The sequence below is a fragment of the Tamandua tetradactyla genome, chromosome 3 (assembly GCF_023851605.1).
Source record: "Tamandua tetradactyla isolate mTamTet1 chromosome 3, mTamTet1.pri, whole genome shotgun sequence".
NCBI classification, from domain to species: Eukaryota; Metazoa; Chordata; class Mammalia; order Pilosa; family Myrmecophagidae; genus Tamandua; species Tamandua tetradactyla.
In genome coordinates this window covers 184,024,069-184,047,179 of record NC_135329.1, presented here as the reverse complement: position 1 = coordinate 184,047,179, position 23,111 = coordinate 184,024,069, and the positions used below count along the sequence as shown (strand labels likewise).

The 23,111-nt window shown below is 38.7% G+C and overlaps 1 protein-coding gene across 1 annotated transcript in view; it reads right to left on the bottom strand.

Moving 5' to 3' along the window:
- Positions 1 to 431: 431 nt before the first annotated feature.
- PTH2R (parathyroid hormone 2 receptor) overlaps positions 432 to 23,111 on the bottom strand; it is an 89,401-nt gene continuing 66,721 nt past the window's right edge. Inside the window, exons 10-13 of the mRNA XM_077151792.1 lie at positions 13,651 to 13,745; positions 6,350 to 6,488; positions 4,737 to 4,778; positions 432 to 3,349 (exon numbers count right to left, since the gene is read on the bottom strand). Of these exons, the coding sequence (XP_077007907.1) occupies positions 2,957 to 3,349; positions 4,737 to 4,778; positions 6,350 to 6,488; positions 13,651 to 13,745 (669 nt within the window). The 3' untranslated portion in view covers positions 432 to 2,956. The remainder of the gene's footprint in view (positions 3,350 to 4,736; positions 4,779 to 6,349; positions 6,489 to 13,650; positions 13,746 to 23,111) is intronic.

The window sequence follows — 23,111 nt, the reverse complement described above, 5'->3', positions numbered from 1 at the left end:
TCATGTAATTTTAAAAAAACTACAACTCATGTACACCGCGTCCATTTTCTTCTCAAGGTTCAAAAACAGCTGTTGGTTTTTTGGTGGGTTTTTTTTTTACAACTTTAGAACCTGCCAAACAAGTGTTTCAGCTTAGTTAACAAGTGATGAGCACAAAGGAAAATACTGTGACATCAAAAATTAAGTGACCAAACTCATTTCCATTTATACTAGGGAATGAAAAGTGAAAGATTTCTAATGTTAGGTTTTCTTTTGGCCACAAGAAAAACACAGATTTAGGTTCTCTGCTGCTAAAACAATTCTTTATTGTATTACAACTACTACTGAGTCCTATTATAATATAAAGGGACAAAACAAGATTTAACTTGATTTAACAATGATATAACAGCAAAGTTCTTTATATAAGTGATTTATTTTACTTTCAAACTTCTCCATGAGGTATCATTTTAAAAATGGATAAATTGAACTCTAAAGGAAATTAAGTGATTTTTAAAATAAAACCATGCAGCAAATTAACAATGGAATGAAATTTATCTCTGGTTCAGCCCATGATGATTCTCTCCAAACAGGGAGACAGCGTGGGGATGTGAGCACATAAAATGAATCATATGAATTAAATATACATGTGGCACCTAAGTAAACAGGAAGGGGAGGAAATGACCCACATTATACAACAGAGAAGAAAAGAAAGAAAGAACATGGAAGGAAAATATAATCTTTTTCAAGAGGGTATGTAGACATCAGAGCAACCTTATTCATCATGACACTAAATGCATATTGGTGAAATTATTCAGCAAAATGTGACAGATTAGTTTGACTTGTGTCATTTTCCCTGGAAACATTGTTCTAGGGTGTTTTTCATTTCCTAGGTGTGTTCGTCTTCTCTTCTAGAGTGGAAATTTCCTGTGGGTCAGAGGCTAAACATATTACAAAATGAGTTTCTAAAGCACTATTTGCCTAGAAGGATTTCACTGAATTTATTTTTTATTGGTTATTGGGCTGTGTACCCACTGGGGACAGTACACCGCAATAGTTCAGAGCATGCAGCTTGAAGTCAGTAGATGTGTGTCTGACTCCACACTGTCAGTGACCAGCTGTGTTACACTGGGCAAGTTACTCAGCCTCTGGGAACTACATTGTCTTCTGTAAAACGAGTGATGGTGACAGGACTTAGTCCATAAGTTTGTAGTGAGGGGTAAATGAGTAAATGCTTGTAAACACCTAGCAGGATACCTGACATGTGACATGCTCTCAATACATATTTTCCCTACAACAACATACTGCTGTTCCAAGGGCAGGAAAGTACAGCAGCTGGATGCTGGTATTTTGGGGAAGGGTAAGTTTGGTTGGTTTTTATCAAGTGAGATCCTGTAAGAAAATCAAAGAAAAGGACCCAAAACGTACTTTTTAAAACAAACTTTTAATTTATCCCACATGCCATTTGCAATATAGTAATAGAACAAAGAAAAAGCAATTTACTATCACTACAAATGATCATAAACAAGATCCACTTGCAGACATGGGAATATGTCAAGGTTTACCAAAAAGGGGGTGTGCTGGTTTGAAAGGATGTATGTCCCCTAGAAAAACCATATTTTAATCTAAATCCCATTTTGTAAAGGCAGAATAATCCCTATTCAATACTGTATGTTTGAAACTGTAATCAGATCATCTCCCTGGAGATGTGATTTAATCAAGAGTGGTTGTTAAGCTAGATTAGGTGATGACATGTCTCCACCCATTTGGGTGGGTCTTGACAAGTTTCTGGAGTCGTATAAAAGAGGAAACATTTGGGAGAATGGGAGATTCAGAGAGAGCAGAGCAGAACGACATGGTCACAAGAAGCAGAGTCCACCAGCCAGCAACCTGTGGAGATGAAGAAGGAAAATGCCCCCCCTGGGAGTTTCATGAAACAGGAAGCCAGGAGAAGAAGCTAGCAGATGACACTGTATTTGCCATGTGCCCTTCCAGATGGGAGAGAAACTCTGACTGTGTTCGCTACATGCCCTTCCACTTGAAAGAGAAACCCTGAACTTCATCGGCCTTCTTGAATCAAGGTCTCTTTCCCTGGATGCCTTGAATTGGACATTTCTATAGACTTGTTTTAATTGTGACATTTTCTCGGCCTTAGAACTGTAAACTAGCAACTTATTAAGTTCCCCTTTTTAAAAGCCATTCTGTTTCTGGTATTTTGCATTCTGGCAACTAGCAAACTAGAAAGGGGGAGTGAAGAACAGAGGTGTGGCTTGTCATGGAGGGAACATTCAAAGGGAGGGAAATGGGCAATATTATCTTTTGAGTAATTTCCCTTGTCCCTCAAAAGAAACAAGTTTAGTTGTCTTATATTTATTATTGTACCGAAATTCACCCACCTTATTTTCCAGTGTGAACTTTTTCTTACATGCTTGATCTTTTAACTTAGACCCTAACAGTGCCTTTGCCCGCACCAGAGGAATACAGCCACGGACGTACATTAAAGTCAGAAAAAGAAACAGAGAGCAAGTACTAATTCCCTAAGAGGATAACGACACATAGTTATTTCTTTTCTTTTTTCCCATGGGCAGTCACCGGAAATCGAACCCGGGTCCTCTGGCATGGCAGGTGAGCATTTCTTGCCTGCTGAGCCACCATGGCCCACCCCATAGTTATTTCTATCATATTTAACGTACAATTATAAGGGAAAGCTACAGCCAATCAATTGAAACATTTTCTACTCAAAAGTAACAACAACAGAAAAGAACAATCCCAGAGAAAGCATCACACATACATTGGGAAGAGAATCTGATGCCAAAATAAGGTGATAAACTCCTTCTTATATGCTTTTAGTATTTATAGGAGCCAAATCATGGAGCCTGAAAACCTTTAAGCCTGAATTTTCAGCTCCCAGGAATGCCCATCAGACTTCTCTCACACAACCACATCCACTCGCCATGAAAGCCACAGATGGTGAGTTGAGTCATAGAACATCCTCCCTTTCTCCTTTGCTCCCTTCAGGGTCGGGCTTAAATTCCAGTGGCCTGGAAGGCTCCAGGTGAACATCATCTCTCTGATACCGGTTGTCTTCCTTGGCCTCCTCGCTGATCGGGAGTGGCAGGCACTCCTGCTCCGAGGCACTCTGGACATAGCCGGGCAAGGTCACACGGCCGTCGAGCTGCCTGCCGGCTGTCTGGGGCGCTCTGCCCGACAGCAGCACCACGCGCGCGCTGGCCGCCGGCTGCTGCAGGCTGCAGGTGCTGGGCGTCGCGCTGGTGAGCCCCGAGCCGTACCTGCGGCTGCCGCAAGGCGGCGTCCTTTTCCAGTCGATGGAGAGATTCCACCGACTCCACATCTTCTTCACCTCGGACTGAACCTGAACCACGAGAAACGCGGTGGCAGAAATTAATCAGGGATATCAGGCAACCTTGTCACCAGGATGCGTGCCCCGATTTCAGTTCCAATGTTAAGCATTAATTAAGGTTTCACTATGTGCCAGGGACTTTACATATATTCTCTCTTAACCTCATTAAAACCCTCAGGATCCATAGTAAGCCGAGGCTTCAGAGAGAGAGAAAGAGATGCATCCCAGGTCAGTATTTTAATAAAAGTAGAAATGCAGCCGGTGGAAATTCTGATTTGTGGGAGAGGAAAAAGAAGACTAAGGGTTGGAGGAGAAATGAGGGATAAATAGTGCCGGCTATGATGGAGGAATCGCGCAGAAAGGACGCAACTTGAAATATTAACTTGTCACACTTTCAATTTGCAGAGACATACCAAGAAGGAAAAACATGGGAAGAATAATTATAGAGAATTTTTTTTAATTAAAAAAAAATAAAAGCAGGCACTGTACATGCATTCTTAATAGTTTGGGGCTCTTGTTTCACTTCCTGCTGCTGAAGGTTCAGTTCTGCTCCTCCTACCACTCCCAGGAGAAAACTTATTTAGAAATTCCATGGAAGCAGTGAAATAAGCTAAACTGCTGTTATCTAAAAAGACAAATTCCTCTCTGTTCATCTTGGCAAAAATTAATACCTGCCCCACTTACCCCTTCTGCAAAAAAAAAAAAAAGAAAATGATAAAGCAATCCAGAAGTAGATCAGGAAATTAATGAGTTGGTACTTAATTTAAGCTCTTCCTGCTGGGATTGGATAAATATGCCACAATTTCCAAACCCTAGACATGGTCAGAATCATTAGCTGGTCTATAGCAAATATCCTTGCGTTTCTAGGATTTGCAGCAAATTTAAAATTTGAGAGGGGAAGGCTGGAAACTGCTGCAATAGCAGAACAAGTTAAAAGTTACAGGGTCAAACTAATCATCTAGCATGGTTGCTTCTCTCTGGCCAACCCTTAAATGAACTAAAATTGCCCCATCTTGTAGTTTAAAAAAATATATCAAAACATTCTAATGGATATGGCCCAGGGAAACTTATATTTGATTTTTATATAGAACTTAAAATTGAGTATGTTTAAGTATTAACCGGAATATGAAGGTCATTGTCCTTATAAGTATCAGTTTGCATTCCAACAAGTTGTTCTTTCATATCAGGAGTTTGCGAATAAATTAACATTAAAAGTTGCTAGATGAAGACTTTAGCTAGTTTACATTCATTCCTGCTTTCTCAAAATAATTCATGATTAAAATATCTCCCTAGTTCTTATACATGCTGTCCTGAAATTTGCTCCATTCACACTGTGATAGCCATTTACAGCTTAACCAGAGCTAGACATTTTAGATGTCTGGGCTTCCTTCGAACCTACCTCACCATTGCAGTAGCAGTAGATGATAGACACAAAGAAACCCTGGAGAGGAAAAAAAAAAAAAGAAAGAAGGATGTTAATACATCTGACAATTGACGAAGTCACAGCACTTAAGGGGCTTGGGTCAAAATGTGTAAGTTGAAAGACTTTTACAAATTATTATGCTAATTATTCTCTCCCAATATTTCTTCTCTCCTAATGTTTCCAATGCTTAAATCTATATTAAATTTGTTTGGGATCTTTCCTGATGTCAGATTAACTAAACAATAACTGCATAAAATGCTTCAAGATATACAGGGAACTGACTTATATTAGCTTCAATTACATTGTTATTCAAGGATCATATAATATCCCCTGGTTGGTAGGAGTTATTCATAAACACTGAGTGCTGGAAACACTCAGACATTGAGTACTATTTGGGAGAACACAACTTTTTTCTTTCATTCAAAAATAAGTATTGAGACTGTACAGTACACTAATTGCTGATCAGGGTGAGAGGGACAAACAAGGTAAACAAGACAGACAAGGTCCCTGTTCTTTTTTTTTTTTTTTGCATGGGCAGGTACCAGGAATCGAACCAAAGTCTCTGGCATGGCAGGTGAGAACTCTGCTTGCTGAGCCACCATGGCCTGCCCTCCCTGTTCTCTTGAACCTTATTTTCTAGGAGAGAAAAGAGATGGATAAAATGGAAACAAATAGCCACACAAGAAAATAATAGTAAGATGAGAGTTATGCAGATAAAACAAAAAAAGTGAGGTGAAGGAGAAGGATGGAGCTGCTAATTCAGATGGGGAACTCAGCACAGTTCTCTCCGCAGAGGTACAACCGCGCTACTTTGAATGACAAGCAGATTCCAGGCAGAGGGAACAGCCAGCCCCTGACACAGGAAAGAACGTGGCATCTTTGAGGAATGGAAGGATTGCTGGTGTGGCCAGAATGTAGTGGGCAGCAGGGAGCCTGGTGTGAGAACAGTGTAGAGTCAGGCAGGTTCCACACTGCATAGGGCTATGCGAGCCAGGAAAGAATCTGAAGTTTATCTTGAGTGCGATGGGAAGCCTTTGGATATTTTTGGCAAGGAAGTGACATGATTGAATTTATAGTTTTAAGATTCCTCAGACCATTGTGCAGAAAATAGATTTAAGGTGACAGGGGGCAGTGGCAAATAAGTAAACAGGAAGAATTAGGAGGTGTCTACAGTAATCCATTGGAGATGAGGATAATTATATTTTTAAATGTGTGGAAGCAACTTTTTCTCTTTTGGTTTTCCTTTCTGTTATTTCCCTCCCTTCCTTCCTGCTCTCTCACTTTCATTTGTTTTCCATTCACACAAGAAGAGGTTGCTGGTCTGTAGGTGTTACATATTTTACAACTATATGCTTTCTTGTCTCACCACCTGGCTTCTTTGTGAGAAACACCTCCAGAATTGCCCCTGCTGAAGTCAGAGGATTGACCTGACCCCTGCAGGATGGAAAAGCACAAGTGCCTAAGAATATTCCACTTTCCTGGCCTTCGGGGGCAAGGAGCATCTATACCAGAGAGAGGGACAGAGAAAAAGGTTTCAAGGGAGAAAGGAGCAAATTGCAAAGACGGGGTTATTAGACAGCACTCTTCACCTGGAAGGAATTGAAGAAGAGCTCACAGTGCATCCGGGTCTCCCAGCCCAGCCCAGTGAAGGAGTGGGGCAGACACACGAACACGATGTAATGCACCCCGAAGACCAGGACCAGGATGAGCGTCGACTTGGCCAGTTTCCTGGAAGAGAAAGGCAAGTCCGTCTTACGAATCAACTAGAGGGTCGCCCCGGTACACACAGCTTGCTGGAAGAAAACTCAGCAGAACTAAGAGGGGCTGGTTCTACCCTGACTCTTTGGATCTCACTGCTTCTGTTCAGGGTTTGTTTTGTTTTGTCTCCCTCCTTTTCCTGTCTCTTTTATTCTTAATCAGGTAGATTACACACACATCCCATGATTACTACCTCCTAGGTCTCTCTAATCTCGTTTCAATTTTTCTCAAAGGATAGTATTTTTGTAAAGATATGAAATGTCTTTTTTCTGCCCCCAAAGTCTTTAATGTCTATGTTTGACACGTCAACAAGTATTACCTCCTTCACCTCAGTTAATTGTCTTGTTTTTCATAGGCAGCATCTTAGCTTGTTTTGTTCATTTTTATAATCAATTACTCCCTTGTTTCTTTCCTCTTACACTGGGATCTCCAATTATCATTGATCCTGCTTATTGTCTCTGATATTTCACATTTGCTTATGAGCTATATGTGGTCCATCACCAAATGCCTCTTCCCTTCTCTGAATATTTAATACTATATCAAATTGGCTATAGACCAATTTTGTCTAGTTTTATTTTTTTCAAACCAAATAATGTGACATAGTTTGCCTTAGTCGCCTCTTCTTATACATATTTTTTTGGGCAGTTGGATGAACCCTGGTTTCCCCAATATAACTGACTCTAAGTGTGGTGGCCTGGAGATAGCTGCCCCAGAAACACATGTTCTTAATTCGTTGGTGCTGGTATGAACCCATTGTATTGGTTTTGTGTGTGTGTGTTTTGGCATGGGCAGGCACCGGGAATTGAACCCGAGTCTCCAGCATGGCAGGCGAGAACTCTGCCACTGAGCCAGTGTAGCACCACCCAGTATGAACCCATTGAAAATAGGACCTTTTAATGGGGTTACTTGAGTTAAGGTGTGGCCCAATCAATCAGGATGAGTCTTAATCCTACTTCTGGAGTCCTTTAGAAGCAGAATGAAATTCAGACACAGAGAGAAAAAGCCACAGGAAGAGGCCAGAAGTTGACAGAACCCAGAGAGACCAGGAGAGGCCGCCATGGGCACTACCATGTGGCAGAAAACCCAGGACCAAGGATCCTTGGTGGCCAGCCCCAGAATGCCACAGTCTTCTGGGAGAAAGCATCACCTCAGTAATGCCTGCTTTTGAACTTCTCCAAGCCTCAGAACCATGAGACAATGAATTCCTGTTGTTTAAGCTAACACCGTGCATGATTTTTTTTTAGCAGCCGAGGACACTACAAAACTAAGATGTTCCCTGTGATCCCAAAAGCCTGGTATCCACACTGTGAGTGTAGGAAGTACCTGAGACTTGCTTCTAACCAATAGATTATGGCAGAGATGATGGAATATTCCTTCTGTGTTACATAAGAATGTAACTTTGGTCTTACTAGCAGACTCTCTCTCATTAGGTTTGAAGAAGCAAGCTGCCATGTTATGAAAAGCTCTACTGAAAGGCCCTTGGGGTAAGAAAAGTTGACACCTGGTCAGCTGCTGAACCCTGCAACAATCTTCAAGTAGGTTTTTCCCCAGTCAAGCCCCCAGCCCCAGTGGACACCTCAACTGTAGCCCGGAAGACCTGAGGCACAGGACCCAGCTAAACTATGCAAACATTCCTGACCCACAGAAACTGACCTTACAGAGACTGTAAGATAATAAACACGTGTGGTTTTTAAACTAAGTTGGTGGTAATTCATTTTGCAGAAATAGATAACTGGTTTACCCAAGCACATTTTTCCGGTGGGGTTTTTTTTTCCACCTGTTATCCCAAAACCTGTCAAATCTAGCTTCTTTCTTATTTATTTCTCAAATATCCCTCTTTCTCTATGACTCACTTATGTCCTGATAATCCCAAATGATTATAACCTAAGATATAGGTTAGCAGATAGGTTGGGAAAGAACTCCTTCCTAAGCAAATTCCTATAGGGAAAGGTAGTGTTTTTCCCAGGGCACTGTGTATTATCACCGTCACAAGTCACAAACCTTTATCTGCATCTCTCTCTCTCTCTCTCTCTCTCTCTCTCTCTCTCTCTCTCGCTGGATTAAGGCTAAAGAGAACTGGATCCAGGTGCCAGATTTGACTTTAAAGACTTGTGTGATCATAACTCAGTTTCCTTATCTCTAAAATGAGGGGATAGGGCTCCAAAGTCCATCACAGCTCTGATAGTCTACAATTCTACTAGGGATCATCTACACACACTCCCTTTCCTATCGCAACCTCTTTTCAACTCTTACATAGTCTGGGATGTCCCACAAAATCATATGAAAATGCCTAGCAAATTTGGAGTTGCACTTTTGCTCCATCCCATTCTCCTCCGCTTCTCTGTTCTCTCTCCGGACCTAGACCACTTGCTAAGTTGGCCCAGGCCACCGGCTGTGCCTGTAGCCTGCAGGCTTTCCCCTACACTGCTCCACCGCCTCTTACCTCCATTTCCTACAGTCTACTTCATTTAAAAATTCTACCTTAAATTCACTTTATTCAAGGCATCATCCTTGAGGAAGAATCTTAATACAATGGATTTCTCTGACCTAATTAACCCTTTCAGTTGTCTGGGGGCACTTGGGATGTGCTTTTTTCACTCCTTAATCATGACTAGTACACACATGACATGTCACTGCATGAATGAGGATACTTTGAATACCTTCAAGGTATTTTAATTCAGTCCAACCAGATGAAGGGGAGCACATTACTCTCGCAGACCCTTAGAAGTTTGTCTAAAATCACTCTGGGAAAACAGAAATTGCATTCTGTCCTTTAAAATGAAAAGATAAATCTCGCTGTAGATTTTTTCCAAATCAAGCTGAATTCTAATTGATCCTATTGTGAACCAAAACAAGATTAAAGCAAAAAATAATGCAGAACAACACTGTGAAATTATCACAAATGTAAAAGTTTAGGGACAGTTTGGTTTGATACAGAGTAAGGAAACGTCGTCTAACACTAAAGTTTCTTGGGTCTCCTGACCAGTTCGTGAATTTTCTCCAATTTTGTCTTTGACTAGGCGCTTTCACGACTCTGTAGAGAAAAAGTTAATTTGTAGAAAACTGAGAGTAATTGTATTCGTTTTCTGTTGCTGCAGAACAAAATACCACAAACAGTAGTGGCTAAAACAACACCCATTTATTATCTCCGTTTCTGTAGATCAGGAGTCACAGGTGCTCTGCTCAGTGTCTCAGGCTGAAATCAGGGTGTCAGCTGGGCCTCTCTGTTCTTAGCTGGAGCTTGAAGTTCTCTTCCCGGCTCACTGGGATTGCTGGCGGATTTCAGTTCCTTGTGGAAGTAGGACAGAGATCCCTGTTTTCTTGCTGGCTGTAAGCCAGGGCTCACTCAGTTCCTACAGGCTCCTCTCAGTATAGTCCTGTACCCATCTCACAGCATGTCAGCGGAGACGTGTAACAAATAAGAATCACAGGACTGACTACCCCAACACCTTTGCCACATAATGTAACCTAATCAAGGGGCAAACTATCCCATCCTCATCAGAGGTTCTGCCCATACTCAGTGAGAGGGAATCACACAGGCATGTATACCAGGGTGTTATTAGTTTATTAAAACAGCCAGAATGCAATGTACTAGAAATGGAATGGCTTTTAAAAACAGAATTTAGTAAATTGCAAGTTTACAGTTCTCAGGCTATAAAAATGTCCAAACAAAGATACCCAGGGAAAGATACCTCGGCTCAAGAAAGGCCGATGGGTCCAGAGCACCTCTGTCAGCTGGGAAGGCACGTGGCTGGCATCTGCTGGGGTCTTTGGCTTCTCAGTTCAGTTTCCCAGGGGGGCATTTACTTTCTCCATCTCCAAACATCTCAGCCTATGTCAGCTCTGAAGCAACTGCTCTCCAAGCATCTGTATTTGAGATTTCTCCAAAATGTTTCCTTTTTTAAAGGACTCCAGTAAACTAATCAAGACCCACCTTGAATGGGCGAAGTCACATCTCCATCTAATCAAAAGGTCACCCCACAACTGGGTGTGTCACATTTGTGGAAATAATCTCATCAAAAGGGTTTCCACCCTACAGTGCTGAAGGAGGCTTAAAGAACATGGCTTTTCCGGGGTACACAAGTTTCAAATGCCATACAAGGAGTAGGAATCTTTGGGACCATCTCAGAATTCTGCCTACCACTGTAAATGCCAATAAATCCTATCCCTATGAATATAAATTGTGTCTGGTGCAATGCCTTTAATTTCACCCTATGGATATTGACAAGTTTTGCACCAATTTGTAAATTCATTTCATCGTTCATTATCTGACAATACATTCAGTCCTCTTTTAAACCAGTTGAATCTTACTGGTTCCTTCCTTAATTAATGAGTTAAATAAAATGTTTGATGTGTGTTCATTTATATTTGTGTAAGAATCATGATTCTATCCTCTTTTACCTGTGATTTTTTTTTTAGACATGGGCAGGCTCCAGGAAATGAACCCAGGTCTCTGGCATGGCAGGCTAGAATTCTGCCACTGAGCCACTGTTGCACCACCCTCTATTATCTTTCAAAATTCATCCTTCAGCAGTCCTAAAGGAATTAAAGTACGTAGTAGCATGTGCAGAGCCAATGTATACATGTGATTCAGTCTTATCTATTCATTTACTAAGAAAGGATTTTCCACTCGTATCAGAATCATCCAGCTCTCCAGGCACTGATATTTCAGCATTCATCTTGTCCCCGGTGCACACTGTACATATTTGCAACCCAGCTCTCTGAAAAGGCACAGCTGCCTAATGAGATGACTCAGGGATGCACAAACTGAAAGTGGCCTTTTGGCTTCAGCTGGAAATGTGTTGGTGGCTCTTTGTCTAAGGCTAAAGTCAGTAGAGAAATGGTTTGCTGGACTGGGTATGCTGTTTAGAAAACAGATGCCCCAATTCTTACACTTTACAGTGCCTCGTATGTACTTATCTGACTTTGTGCCTTTGCATATCCTCATTGCTTTGACTTGTAATACTATGGATTGTGCCCCAGGGGCACAGCTGGAATTGGTCCACCTGGGACATCTCTACTTTTCATTTAAGAGTCAATTTAGGTTAAAAACAAAAATAAATCCTTTTTCTCTTAAGCCTGTCTTGATCCCGCCTGGCCTAGAATTAGTCTTTCCCTTTTTTCTGCACACGTAGCATTTGGTACATGCATCTCCACTGGTGTTTTCCTCATTTCATTTTAATTATTTGATTATGGACCTCCCTCTCCCACTAGATTGTAGATTCTTTGTAGGCAGAAACCATGTGTTATTAAACTTTTGCATCTCTTGCATCTTGACCCATGTATGGCACAAGGAGGGAACTCAGAAAATGCAGCTTTCAGCTACTGAACACATATCCCCTTGCATCCTGTGCTCAGTATCTCATGGGGAAAGCTATTATTATTCCATTGCCAGGTGAAAATAGTGGCTCAGAGAAGGAAAGTGTCTGTCCAAAGTTACACAGGATGATGAGTCAGCCTTAAAATATGTACTTTTTATTTTAATAAATATTGGCTAGATTTATTCTAAAAGTAATAAATACTATAAATTATTTTGTCTAACACTGAATGGTCAAATGAGCCAAAATATTCAAGTTTCCTTTTCCATTAACTCTTGAATTGTTCACATTTTTCATCTTCCTCCAGTCTTGGCAATCTTCTTTTGCTTATAAAAGAACTGAGTTATAATTTAAAGCGGGGAAAGGCATTAGATATTAAATCTGATAGATCCTTTCATTTTCTACACATCAATCTTGTTTTTAAAATATAAATGACTGTAAACTCTAGTTATGCAAGATGTCACCACTGGAAGAAACTAGGTGAAAGGTATATGAGATTTCTCTATTTTATTTCCTAAAATTGCATGTGAATGCACAATTATTTCAAGATAAATTTTTTTAAAGTTTAGTATATTAATTCATTTTTATTTCAAACCACTGTACCAATTAAAGGAGTTCATGTACTTTTCAGAAGTCCTCCTTTACTTGTGTGTATGTGTACTTATATGTATGTGGTTTTGTGTGTGTGTGTGTGTGTGTGCATGGTGTATGCATAAAAATGTGTAAAACTGTTTGAGATGCCACCATTTGGAAAAATATATGTGCATTTTCATTGTCATATTTTAGCAAGAACATTCATATGTATGTTTGAAACAGGTGATGACAGAATGAAATATAAATTTAAAGATACAAAACTGAATGGATATAAATTTAAATACTTGATTTACCCTTAAAATAGGACTATACTAGGACAGAGACAGAGACTTCATTTTCCTAAGTCTCTTTATTTTAAAAGATCTCTCACTCTGTGAAGAAGAATGAAAGGCTGTTTACATCTTTCATTGTCCTATCATCCTTTGGCCTGATGGGTTGTGACAAGAGACAAGCTATTAGTATAGCATAGCCCTTAGCTGTAAATTCTTGCACCCAATTTATATTTTAGCACCACCTGTAGTCCACTGAAAATAGCTGGAGCTAGCAGCTGCCATCTTGTTCATACAATGCTTGCTATCGGGACTGCATTTTATAACATGTCTGAGGCAGAAATAGTTACTTCTTTTGGTATTATAAAGACTGAGCCATCTCCACCTGATGCTTCCTGGTGTGTAGATGGATGGCAGCCAGTATTTCCAAAATGATCACTGAGAGATCTTTAATATTTTTTATATTTAAAGCACCCACTCATACTCATTTGCCCTTGTCTTCATCAAAGACTGAGAAAATGGACTGCCCTCAATCAGCATATATGAAAGTCCTTAAAAATCGACATTTGGTAGGTGCCAATTTGAAGGAAAGATTGTAAACAATAAAGCAAATTCACTTTCTTGATCTTTTCAATTATGACATTATTTTTAGAATGCAGATAAAACTGTCTTCTAAGATCATCAAGAAGAGATTTTCTGGGAGATAAAATGGTTTGCAGGAAAATCCCAATCTGCTAGAAAAGTTAGAATTTAAACACACTGGGGAGGTTTGGAGTTATTTATATTTTCATAAAATAAACATATGTTTCAGCTAAACCATACAATTAAACCAAATAAAAGCACATGCTCAAAAATTTAATCACTTAGAGACATTTCAGATCAATCGATATCTGTTTCTTTACTTTAAATAGTAACCCAAATTTTTCCTCTGATTGCCTGTGCTGAAATTACCTGAATTGCTTTCTTGTGTCATGCCCAACTGCATTGGTCTCCCAAATTTTGGTAGCCAGAACTCTAACCGTATTCAGAAAGAGAATAAAATTCAGCTGAAAGATAAAGTAATAATACAAAGAATTAAGTTAGTTTTCAATATATTTTATAAAAATATTCATAAACCGAGCTTCCTTATATTCAATGACTGAAAATGACCCATTCCTTAAGTAGGAGTGAGAGAATCTAAGATATTAGAAAGCTAGTGATTTCTGATTTGCCCTAAAGAAAAGAATGATAGAATGTTTCAACAGCACTGCAAACTAGAAATACTGGAGGGTGATATGTTAGAATCCACAGAGAATTTTCAAAATCAAAGTTCAAATGAACTCCTGTGGCAGACTGGCAGGACAAAGAATGATAGCGTATAAATGTAACATACTGCCCTTTTGAAATCCCTACTTCAGTCTTTATTTTAGGGAGAGGAATAATATAGTCGTTTTGGGGATGCTGTCTCCCCTCTGATGTATGACAGGTATTGGGAGGAGTACAAAGTTTTTTTGAAAAGGCAAGCAAGCTTTAAAAGGCTGCCAGTGTAAGCAGTTGAATTGAATTTCATATTTTATTGGTGTGGGCATCATTAGAGGCAATCAAGTTCTGGTCTTAAACTATTTCAGAGGTAGAGTGAGAGCATATTTTGAAAAAGATTTATTGGGGAATACAGAATTAAATTTTTAAAAAATATATATTTGTTGGAAACAACCCGCTTATCTGTCAACAGATGGCTGGATAAACCAAATGTCATATAGTCATACAATGGAATGCTACTTAACAATAAAAGAAATGAACTCTTGGTAGATACAGCAACAGTTGAATGAATTTCCAAATAGTTATTCTGAGTGAGCAAAGGCAGACAAGAAGGATTATGTAACTCTAGACACAAGAAACCAATCTATAGTGATGGAATGCAGATCAGTGGCTGCTTAGAAACAGGGGGAGGGGCCAGAGGGAAGAATCACCAGGGGCAGGAGGAAAGCTTCGGGGCAATGGGTATATTTACTATCCTGATTATGGTAATAGCTTCACATATATATTTCTATGTCTAAACTTATCAAATTATACCCTTTTTTTTTTTGCATGGGCAGGCATCAGGGATCAAACCCAAGTCTCTGGCATGTCAGGCGAGAACTCTGCCTGCTGAGCCATCATGGCCTGCCCTACACTTTTTAATATGTGCAATATTATGTGTAATCTCAGGTATATTTAAATAAAGCTGTTAAAAATATTTGCTTTACAACATAGTGAACCCTATTATAAATGATGGACTATAGTTAATAGTACAATTATTAAAAAATTTTTTTTTCATGAATTGTAACAAATAGTCAAACTAATGCAAGATATTAGTAATAGGATGCTTTATAGGAACTCTGTATTTTATGCATGATTTTTCTGTAAGCCTATAATTTCTCTCATCAAAAAATTTGCTTTACTCAAAATTATTTAGGAAAATACAGAATACAGTTTAATTAGAAATGAAGTTACTAACTGCTTCCTATTCAAGTGTTTTGCATGAATTGACTCTTTTTAGTCTTCACAACAACTCTATAGAAAACAATAGAGAAAATCAACTAAACCAGAAGTTGGTTCTTCGAGAAAATCAATAAAATCTATTGGGTTGGCAAAAAAGAAAACGTATACAAATAAATAAAATTACAAATGGAAGAGAGGACATAACAACTGACTCCGCAGAAGTAAAGGAGGTAATGAGAGGATACTATGAGCAACTATATGCTAATAAACTAGACAACACAGATGAAATGGACAACTTCCTAGAAAGGCATGAACAAGCAACATTGACTCAAAAAGAAATAGATGACCTCAACAAACTAATCACAAGTAAAGAGACTGAATCAGTCATCAAGAAGCTCCCGAAAAAAGAAAAGTCCAGAACCAGATGGCTTCACATCTGAATTCTACCAAGCATTCAAGAAAGACTTAGTACCAATCTTACTCAAACTCTTCAAAAAAAAATTAAGAGGAGAAAAAGCTACCTAACTCATTCTATAAAGCCAAAATCACCCTAACACCAATCCAGACAAAATACTAACACAAAAAAAAAATTACAGGCCAAAATCACCCTAATACCAGTCCAGACAAAAAACCAATACCACAAAAAAGGAAAATTACAGGCCAATCTATATTCATGAATGTAGATGCAAAAATCATTTAAAAAAAAAAATGCTTGTAAACTGAATCCAGAAGCACCTTTATTCTAGGTATGTTGTTGGTTCAACACAAGGAAATAAATTAATGTAATACACAATATCATTAAGTCAAAGCGGAAAAACACATGATTATCTTTTTTTTTTTTTTTTCCATGGGCAGGCACTGGGAATCAAACCCGTGTCCTCTGGTATAGCAGGCAAGCATTCTTGCCTGCTGAGCCACCATGGCCTGCCCACATGATTATCTTGATTGATGCAGAAAAGACATTTGACAAAAGTCAACAACCTTCTTGATGAAAACACTTCAAAGGATAGGAATAGAAGGGAACTTCCTCCTGATGATAAAGGGAATATATGAAAAACCCACAGCTAACATTATCCTCCAATGGGGAAAGACTGAAAGCTTTTCCTCTAAGATCAGGAATAAGACAAGGATGCCCACTGTCACCATTGTTATTCAGTATTATATTGGAAGTTCTAGCCAGAGCAATTAGAAAAGAAAAATAAATAAAAGGCATCCAAATTGGAAAGGATGAATTAAAACTCTCACTGTTTGCAGATGATATGATACTATATGTTGAAAATCCTAAAAAGCCTACAGCAAAGCTATGGGAGCTGATAAATGAGTACAACTAAGTGACAGGGTACAAGATCAACACGCCAAAATCAGTAGTGTGTCTATACACTAGCAAAGAGCAATCTGAGGAGGAAATCAAGAAAAAAATATCCATTTACAATAGGAACCAAAAGAATCAAGTATTTAGGAATAAATTTAACCAATGTCACAAAAGACCTACCCACAGAAAACCACAAGAAATTGCTAAAAGAAATCATGGGAGACCTAAATAAATCAAAGGGCATACCACTTACTATTAAACATAGTTAAGATGTCGATACTACACAAATTGATTTATAGATTTAATACAATACCAATTAAAATCCCCCAAACTTACTTACATTTCAAAAACAGTAAAACAAATAACCAAATTTATTTGGAAGGACAGGGTGCTGCAAATAGCTAAAAACATCTTGACAAAAAAAAAAACAAAACAAAACAAGGGTAGGTCTCACACTACCTGGTCTTAAGCACATTACAAAGCTACAGTGGTCAAAACAGCATAACTGGCAGGAAATTAACATACTGACCAATGGTATCGAATTTAGTGTTCAGAAATGGACGCTCTTATCTATGGACAATTGATCTTTGATAAGGTGGTCAAGCCAACCCAACTGGGACAAAGCAGTATCTTCAATAAAAGGTGTTTGGAGAACTGGACATCTATATGCAAAAGAATGAAAGAGCATCCATATCTCACACCCTATACAAAAATTAACTCAAAATTGATCAAAGACCTAAACATTAGAGTTAAGACCATAAAACTTTTTTTTTCCCACCTGGACAGGCACCGGGAATTGAACCCGGGTCTCCGGCATGTCAAGTGAGAAGTCTGCCACTGAGCCACTATTGCACTGCCCAAGACCAGAAAATTTTTAGAAGAAAATGTGGGGAAATATCTTATAAATCTTGTGATAGTAGGTGGTTTCTTAGACCTTATACCCAAAGCATGAGCAATGAAAAAAGAAATAGAGAAATGGGATCACCTCAAAATTAAACACATTTATGCATCAAAGAACTTTGCCAGGAAAGTAAAAAGGCAGCCTGTGCAATGGGAAACACTATTTGGAAACCACATATCAGAAAAGGGTTTAATATCCAGATTATATAAAGATATTCCACAACTCAGCAACAAAAATCAAGCAACCCAATTAAAAATAGGTAAAAGACATGAAAAGACACTTTTCAGAAGAAGAAATACAAATGGCTAAAAGGCACATGAAATGATGCTCAACTTCACTGGCTATTAGGGAAATGCAAATCAAAACCACAATGCAAATATTACCTCACCCCCACTAGAATGGCCATTATCAAACAAACAAAACAGTAAGTGCTGGAGAGGATGTGGAGAAAGAGGCACACTTATCCATTGTTGGTGGGAAAGTAAAACGGTGCAATCGCTCTGGAAAACAGTTTGGAGGTTCCTCGGGAAGCTAAGTATAGAATTGCCATATGATCCAGCAATCCCATTACGAGGTATATATTCAGAGGAACTGAAGGCAAGGATACAAATAGAAATTTTCACAATGATGTTTATAGTGCATTATTTACGATTGCCAAGAGATGGCAACAGCTCCAATGTCCATCACCGGACAAGTAGCTAAACAAACTGTCATATATATACATACTGTGGAATACTACGCAGCTATAAAACAGAATAAAGTCATGAGGTACATAACAACTTGGATGACCTTCAGGATATTATGCTGAGTGAAACTAGCCAGAAACAAAAAGATAAATACTGTATGTCTCATTAAGACTAAAATTAATGAGTGAACTTCAAGAGTTAAAGTTAAGAATACAGATTATCAGATTATCAGGAGATAAAAAGAGAGTAGAGATCGGGCATTTGGTGCTGAAGGAATACAGAATGTGCAACAGGACTGATTGTAAAAATTTCACACTATCTGATGGTATCACAATAATATAAGTACACTGAATGAAGCTGAATGTGGGTATAGTTGAGGGAGAAGGGCTGGGGGCATGTATGACACCAGAAGGAAAGACAGAGGATAAAGACTGAGATGCTATAACTTAGGAATGCCTAGAATGATCAATGATAGTGATTAAATGTACAAATATAAAAACATTTTTGCATGAGGGAAAGCAAATGAATGTCAACATTACAAGGTGTTGAAAATGGGATGTATACAGGAAAAAATACAATCAATGCAAGCTAAGTCAACAGCAACACTGTAAGATGCTTCCACTGAATGTAACAAAGGCCAAAACTAAAAGTCAAAAGGGATATAGGGAAGAGGTATTGATTCTTTGCAGAAGAAAAGGAAATGTCTTCATATAGATTATGGTAGCAAAAGCATGGCTATTTACTTAAGTTGGATTATATGATGTGTGAATAAGACTGTTTAAAAATGAACAGAGTGATACAAGTGCCAGAGAAAATGTGGACAGAGAGAGAGTCATTGTTGGTAGGGAAGCCTAGAGATGCAGTCCCTCTGGAGGGCAGTGTGGTGGTTTCACAGGAGGCAAGGGGTGGGGTTGCCATATGATCCTGAAACCCCTTTGCTAGGCATATACCTGGAAGAACTGAAAGTGGGGAAACAAATGGACATTTGCATACTGGTGTTTATGGTGGCAGTGTTCAAGATTCTAAATGGATGGAGGTAGCCTAAGGGAACAATGAGTGAGGAATGGAAGGTGGAACTGTGGTGTATGCATACAATGGACTTCTGAGTGTCTACAAGAAGGAATGAAGTTGTAGACTTGCAGTTTAGGGGAATGAAACTTGAGGACAATATGTGGAATGAAATGTCAGAAACAAAAAAGACCAACATTATCATGCCTCACTTATATGAATTAACTATAATATACAAACTCAGAGAATTATAGTCAAGTGCATGGGCCTATTGTAAAAGATTGGGGCCTACTATAGAAGGTCCTAGATTGTAAGCTCTTACAGCAGTCACATATATTAAGGAATTGTGAGTGTTATTTCTAAATTCTGAGATACTGAGCTATTTGTGTATAACCTAGTCATTCCCTGAAACTTCAGGTATCTACGTGGTACCTGATACTCAGAGTTAGAGCAACGAAGCTATGAAAGTCGGCAGTACCCCATACAGCAACTGTTATTAAGTAAAAAAGTTATAAGTTATCAGACTTCAACTAGAGATATGAATGAAGCTGATCTGGATAAGACTAAGTAAACCAGAATACAGGGTAAAGGATGATATGGTCTGTATTTTAAAACTTCAACTTCTATGTGAGACCAAAGGGAGAGATGTTTATTTGGTGCAAATTTTATATTTTTGGAAGAACATGATCTAATTTAACTTGTATCATCAGTTTATTTGAATACCATAATTACATAAATCTTGTAAAGGGCATGAAATCTTGTTGGTTTGTATAGGTTAGTGTGATGCCCTGATGTATCCCAGAGTAATCTGGGCAGAGAATAAAAAAGTATCTGCAAAGTCCCCTTGGGGGACTGGGGAGAAAGGAGACAATATTGAACATCCCCATCTGGGGAATTCCTAATATTCTCACAAGCAGTGGGGATAACCAAATCAATAGACTGAGCCCTCAATCTCGGGATTTGCCCTATGAAACAAGCTAAATCTACATACAACTATGCCTGAATCACCCCTAGAGAACCTCTTTTTTTGCTCAGATATGGCCTCTCTCTTTTTAAGCCAACATGGCAGGTGAATTCACTGCCCTCCCCCCTATGTGGGACATGACTCCCAGGGGTGTAAATCTCCCTGATAACATGGGACAGGACTCCCAGGATGAGCGGGGACTTGGCATCATGGGATTGAGGAAATCTTCTTGACCAAAAGGAGGAAGAGAGAAATGAGACAAAGTTTCAGTAGCTAAGAGATTTCAAACAGAGTCAAGAGGTTATCCCAGAGGTTATTTTTATGCAATATATAGACATCCCTTTTTAGTTTATGGTGTATTGGAGCAGCTAGAGGGAAGTACCTAACCTGTTGGACTGTGTTCCACTTTCCTTGATTCTTGAAGATGGTCATAGAACTATATAGTTTTTATAATGTGACCGTGTGATTATGAAAACCTTGTGTCTGATGCTCCTTTTACCCAGGGTATGGACAGATGAATAAAAAAATAAAATAAAAAATAAATAAATAATAGGGGGGATAAAGGGTAAAAAAAAATTGGTTAGATTGAAATACTAGTAGTCAATGAGAGGGAGGGGTAAGGGGTATGGAATGTATGAGTTTTTTCTTTTTTCTTATTTCTTCTTCTGGAGTGATGCAAATGTTCTAAAAATGATCTTGGTGACTAATACACAACTATGTGATGACATTATAAGCCATTGATTTTATATTATAGATGGACTATATGTGTGTGAAGATTTCTCAATAAAAATATTTAATAAATAAATAAACAAACAACTGAGGGGAAAATGCATCAAAGACTGAACACCGGCTGATAAACTTGTAATTTTTCCCTTTCCTTTCATATTTTAAAAAGTGCATTGAATATTTTTAAAATTTATAACTTACAATGTTTCTCAAAGGCCTGTGTTAGAAGTACAATCTTATTCCTTCCGCAAAAATCCCCTGAGCTTTCCTTTGACAGGCCAAGTGCAGCAAATGCATTTACAAGGAAAAAACTGAAAATCTGGAGTTCTCCATTTAAATCCCTCTAAGTACCATGAAGTTCCCTCAAGAGTCACCACTGGGTGAGTCATTCAAATTAGACCATTATTCATAAGATGAGCAAGCCCATGACAAAATCACAAACTATCTGTTGAACACAGAGATTAGTTTTTAGCTTAGACACACCATGTTGCTGTGATCTATCATAAAGCAAATATCTAAAAACAAGCAAATATATACAACAGAAAATGGCCCCCAAAAGACATAATCACTACTGCCTCACATTTTCCTAATATTTAGCCACATCAATATTGCAGCTCAAAAGCTCTCACAGTTATATCAGCTCTCTATGGGGTCTTTTAAAGGCCAAACTCTCTCCTCACAGTGTTGTCAGATTAACATCAGGCAAGATACCCCAAAGTGCTTTCCAACTTGAACATTCTTTGATTCTATGGCTTATTTTTTAAAGAGCTTCCAGAATATGAACTACTGTCAGCAGAAAAGCAAGCATGTACATTCTAATTCCTCAGTGAATGCTCAGTACTGATTTTTAATTTCCGTTTCTTTAATTCAAGCTGAAGTTTGCTTTAAAGGCTGAGTTCTAGCTTTTCTATTTCACTACTCCCACCCTATCACTGACATGCACGCACCATAAAAAAAGTGATTCTGGAAGAAATTTCTATTTTTCAAGAATAAAGATATGTCATTAAATTGGTTACACATTTTCTTTCCTTATTGATGACAATATTGACCTTTTCTTGTTTCTTTAAAAAAAAATAAAGTGCTCATTATTGCCCATTCACAATTTCATTGAGCTAAAATAAAGCAACACATTGTACAAGGAATTATTTGGGGGCTTTCTGGCATCCCAAAAGGAGTGTTTTATATGAATGAAATGGAATATGTGGGGTTGACTCCCATCAAAACAGGAAAAAGCCAATGAGTGTGGTCACTTTGCCCATGTCACCAGCTGCTGCAGCACTAAAGTCTCTTTGCTGCTAACCTAAGCTGTTTCCAGCTGTTTATAGTTGTTCCAATTTAAATGCAGCTCTCTGGGTCAAGAATGTGGTCTCTCACATAGGACCTTCAAAATGTCCCAAATGACGTAAGAGTCAATTAGATAGGACTATGCACTTAAACATGAATAATTAACACCTCTTGTAAACAGATATTCACACCTCCAAACTAATTTATTTAACCCATCCATTATAATGCCTCCAGAGTTTACTCTCAAAGTCTAAATCCCATCAGCTCACTAACCTGCTTAAAATCTTTCAATGTCTTACTGTAATTTTAAGGAAAATTCCAAGGTTCCTTCAAGACAGAATGTGAGTCCAGTCACGACTCAACTCCCTTTCAATTTTCCAGTCTCCACCCTTGCATTTTTCACAGATGCGTCCTCTATTCCAGACACAGAGTGCACAACCTGTCCTTTTACACCTTGGCAGGTAGTGATCTCTGTGCCTGGAAAACCTTTCCTTGCTCTCAGTTGAATTTCTACTTATCCTTCACACTTTCAGCTCAGATCTCATCTTCTTTCCTAAGCCCTCCAGACAGAGTTGGGTTCTCTCCTCTTGTCATTCTTAACTCCACGCTGGCCATAGAGACACAGACAGCCTGATGTTACCACTACATGGGTCACCATTTCTGTTATTACCACCTTTACCTGGACCACACCCCAGCTACAACAAGCACTGCTGCTGCCACCACTGTCACTGGCTCCTGTTCACTGAGTGCTTTTCACAGGTTGCCACAAGCATTTGAAATTACATTATTTAGTTCTCATAATAACCCTGTGAAGAAGATATTAGAATCTCCAATTTCCTTTTCAGAAGATGAAGCTCTGAAGGGCTAAAATTACTGTAAGGAAGGCAGCTGGCAGTAGATAAGACTAGGGTTCATATACTTGCTCATTCCAGAACACAGTCTACATTTTTTACTAATACAAGTTGCCCCTCTTCCATTAATAATCTGCATAATCTTGTTTATGAACTTTATTACTTGTAAAATAAATTGGTTAGACTTGACAAAATCTAAGAGCCTCTAAGCTCTGAAATC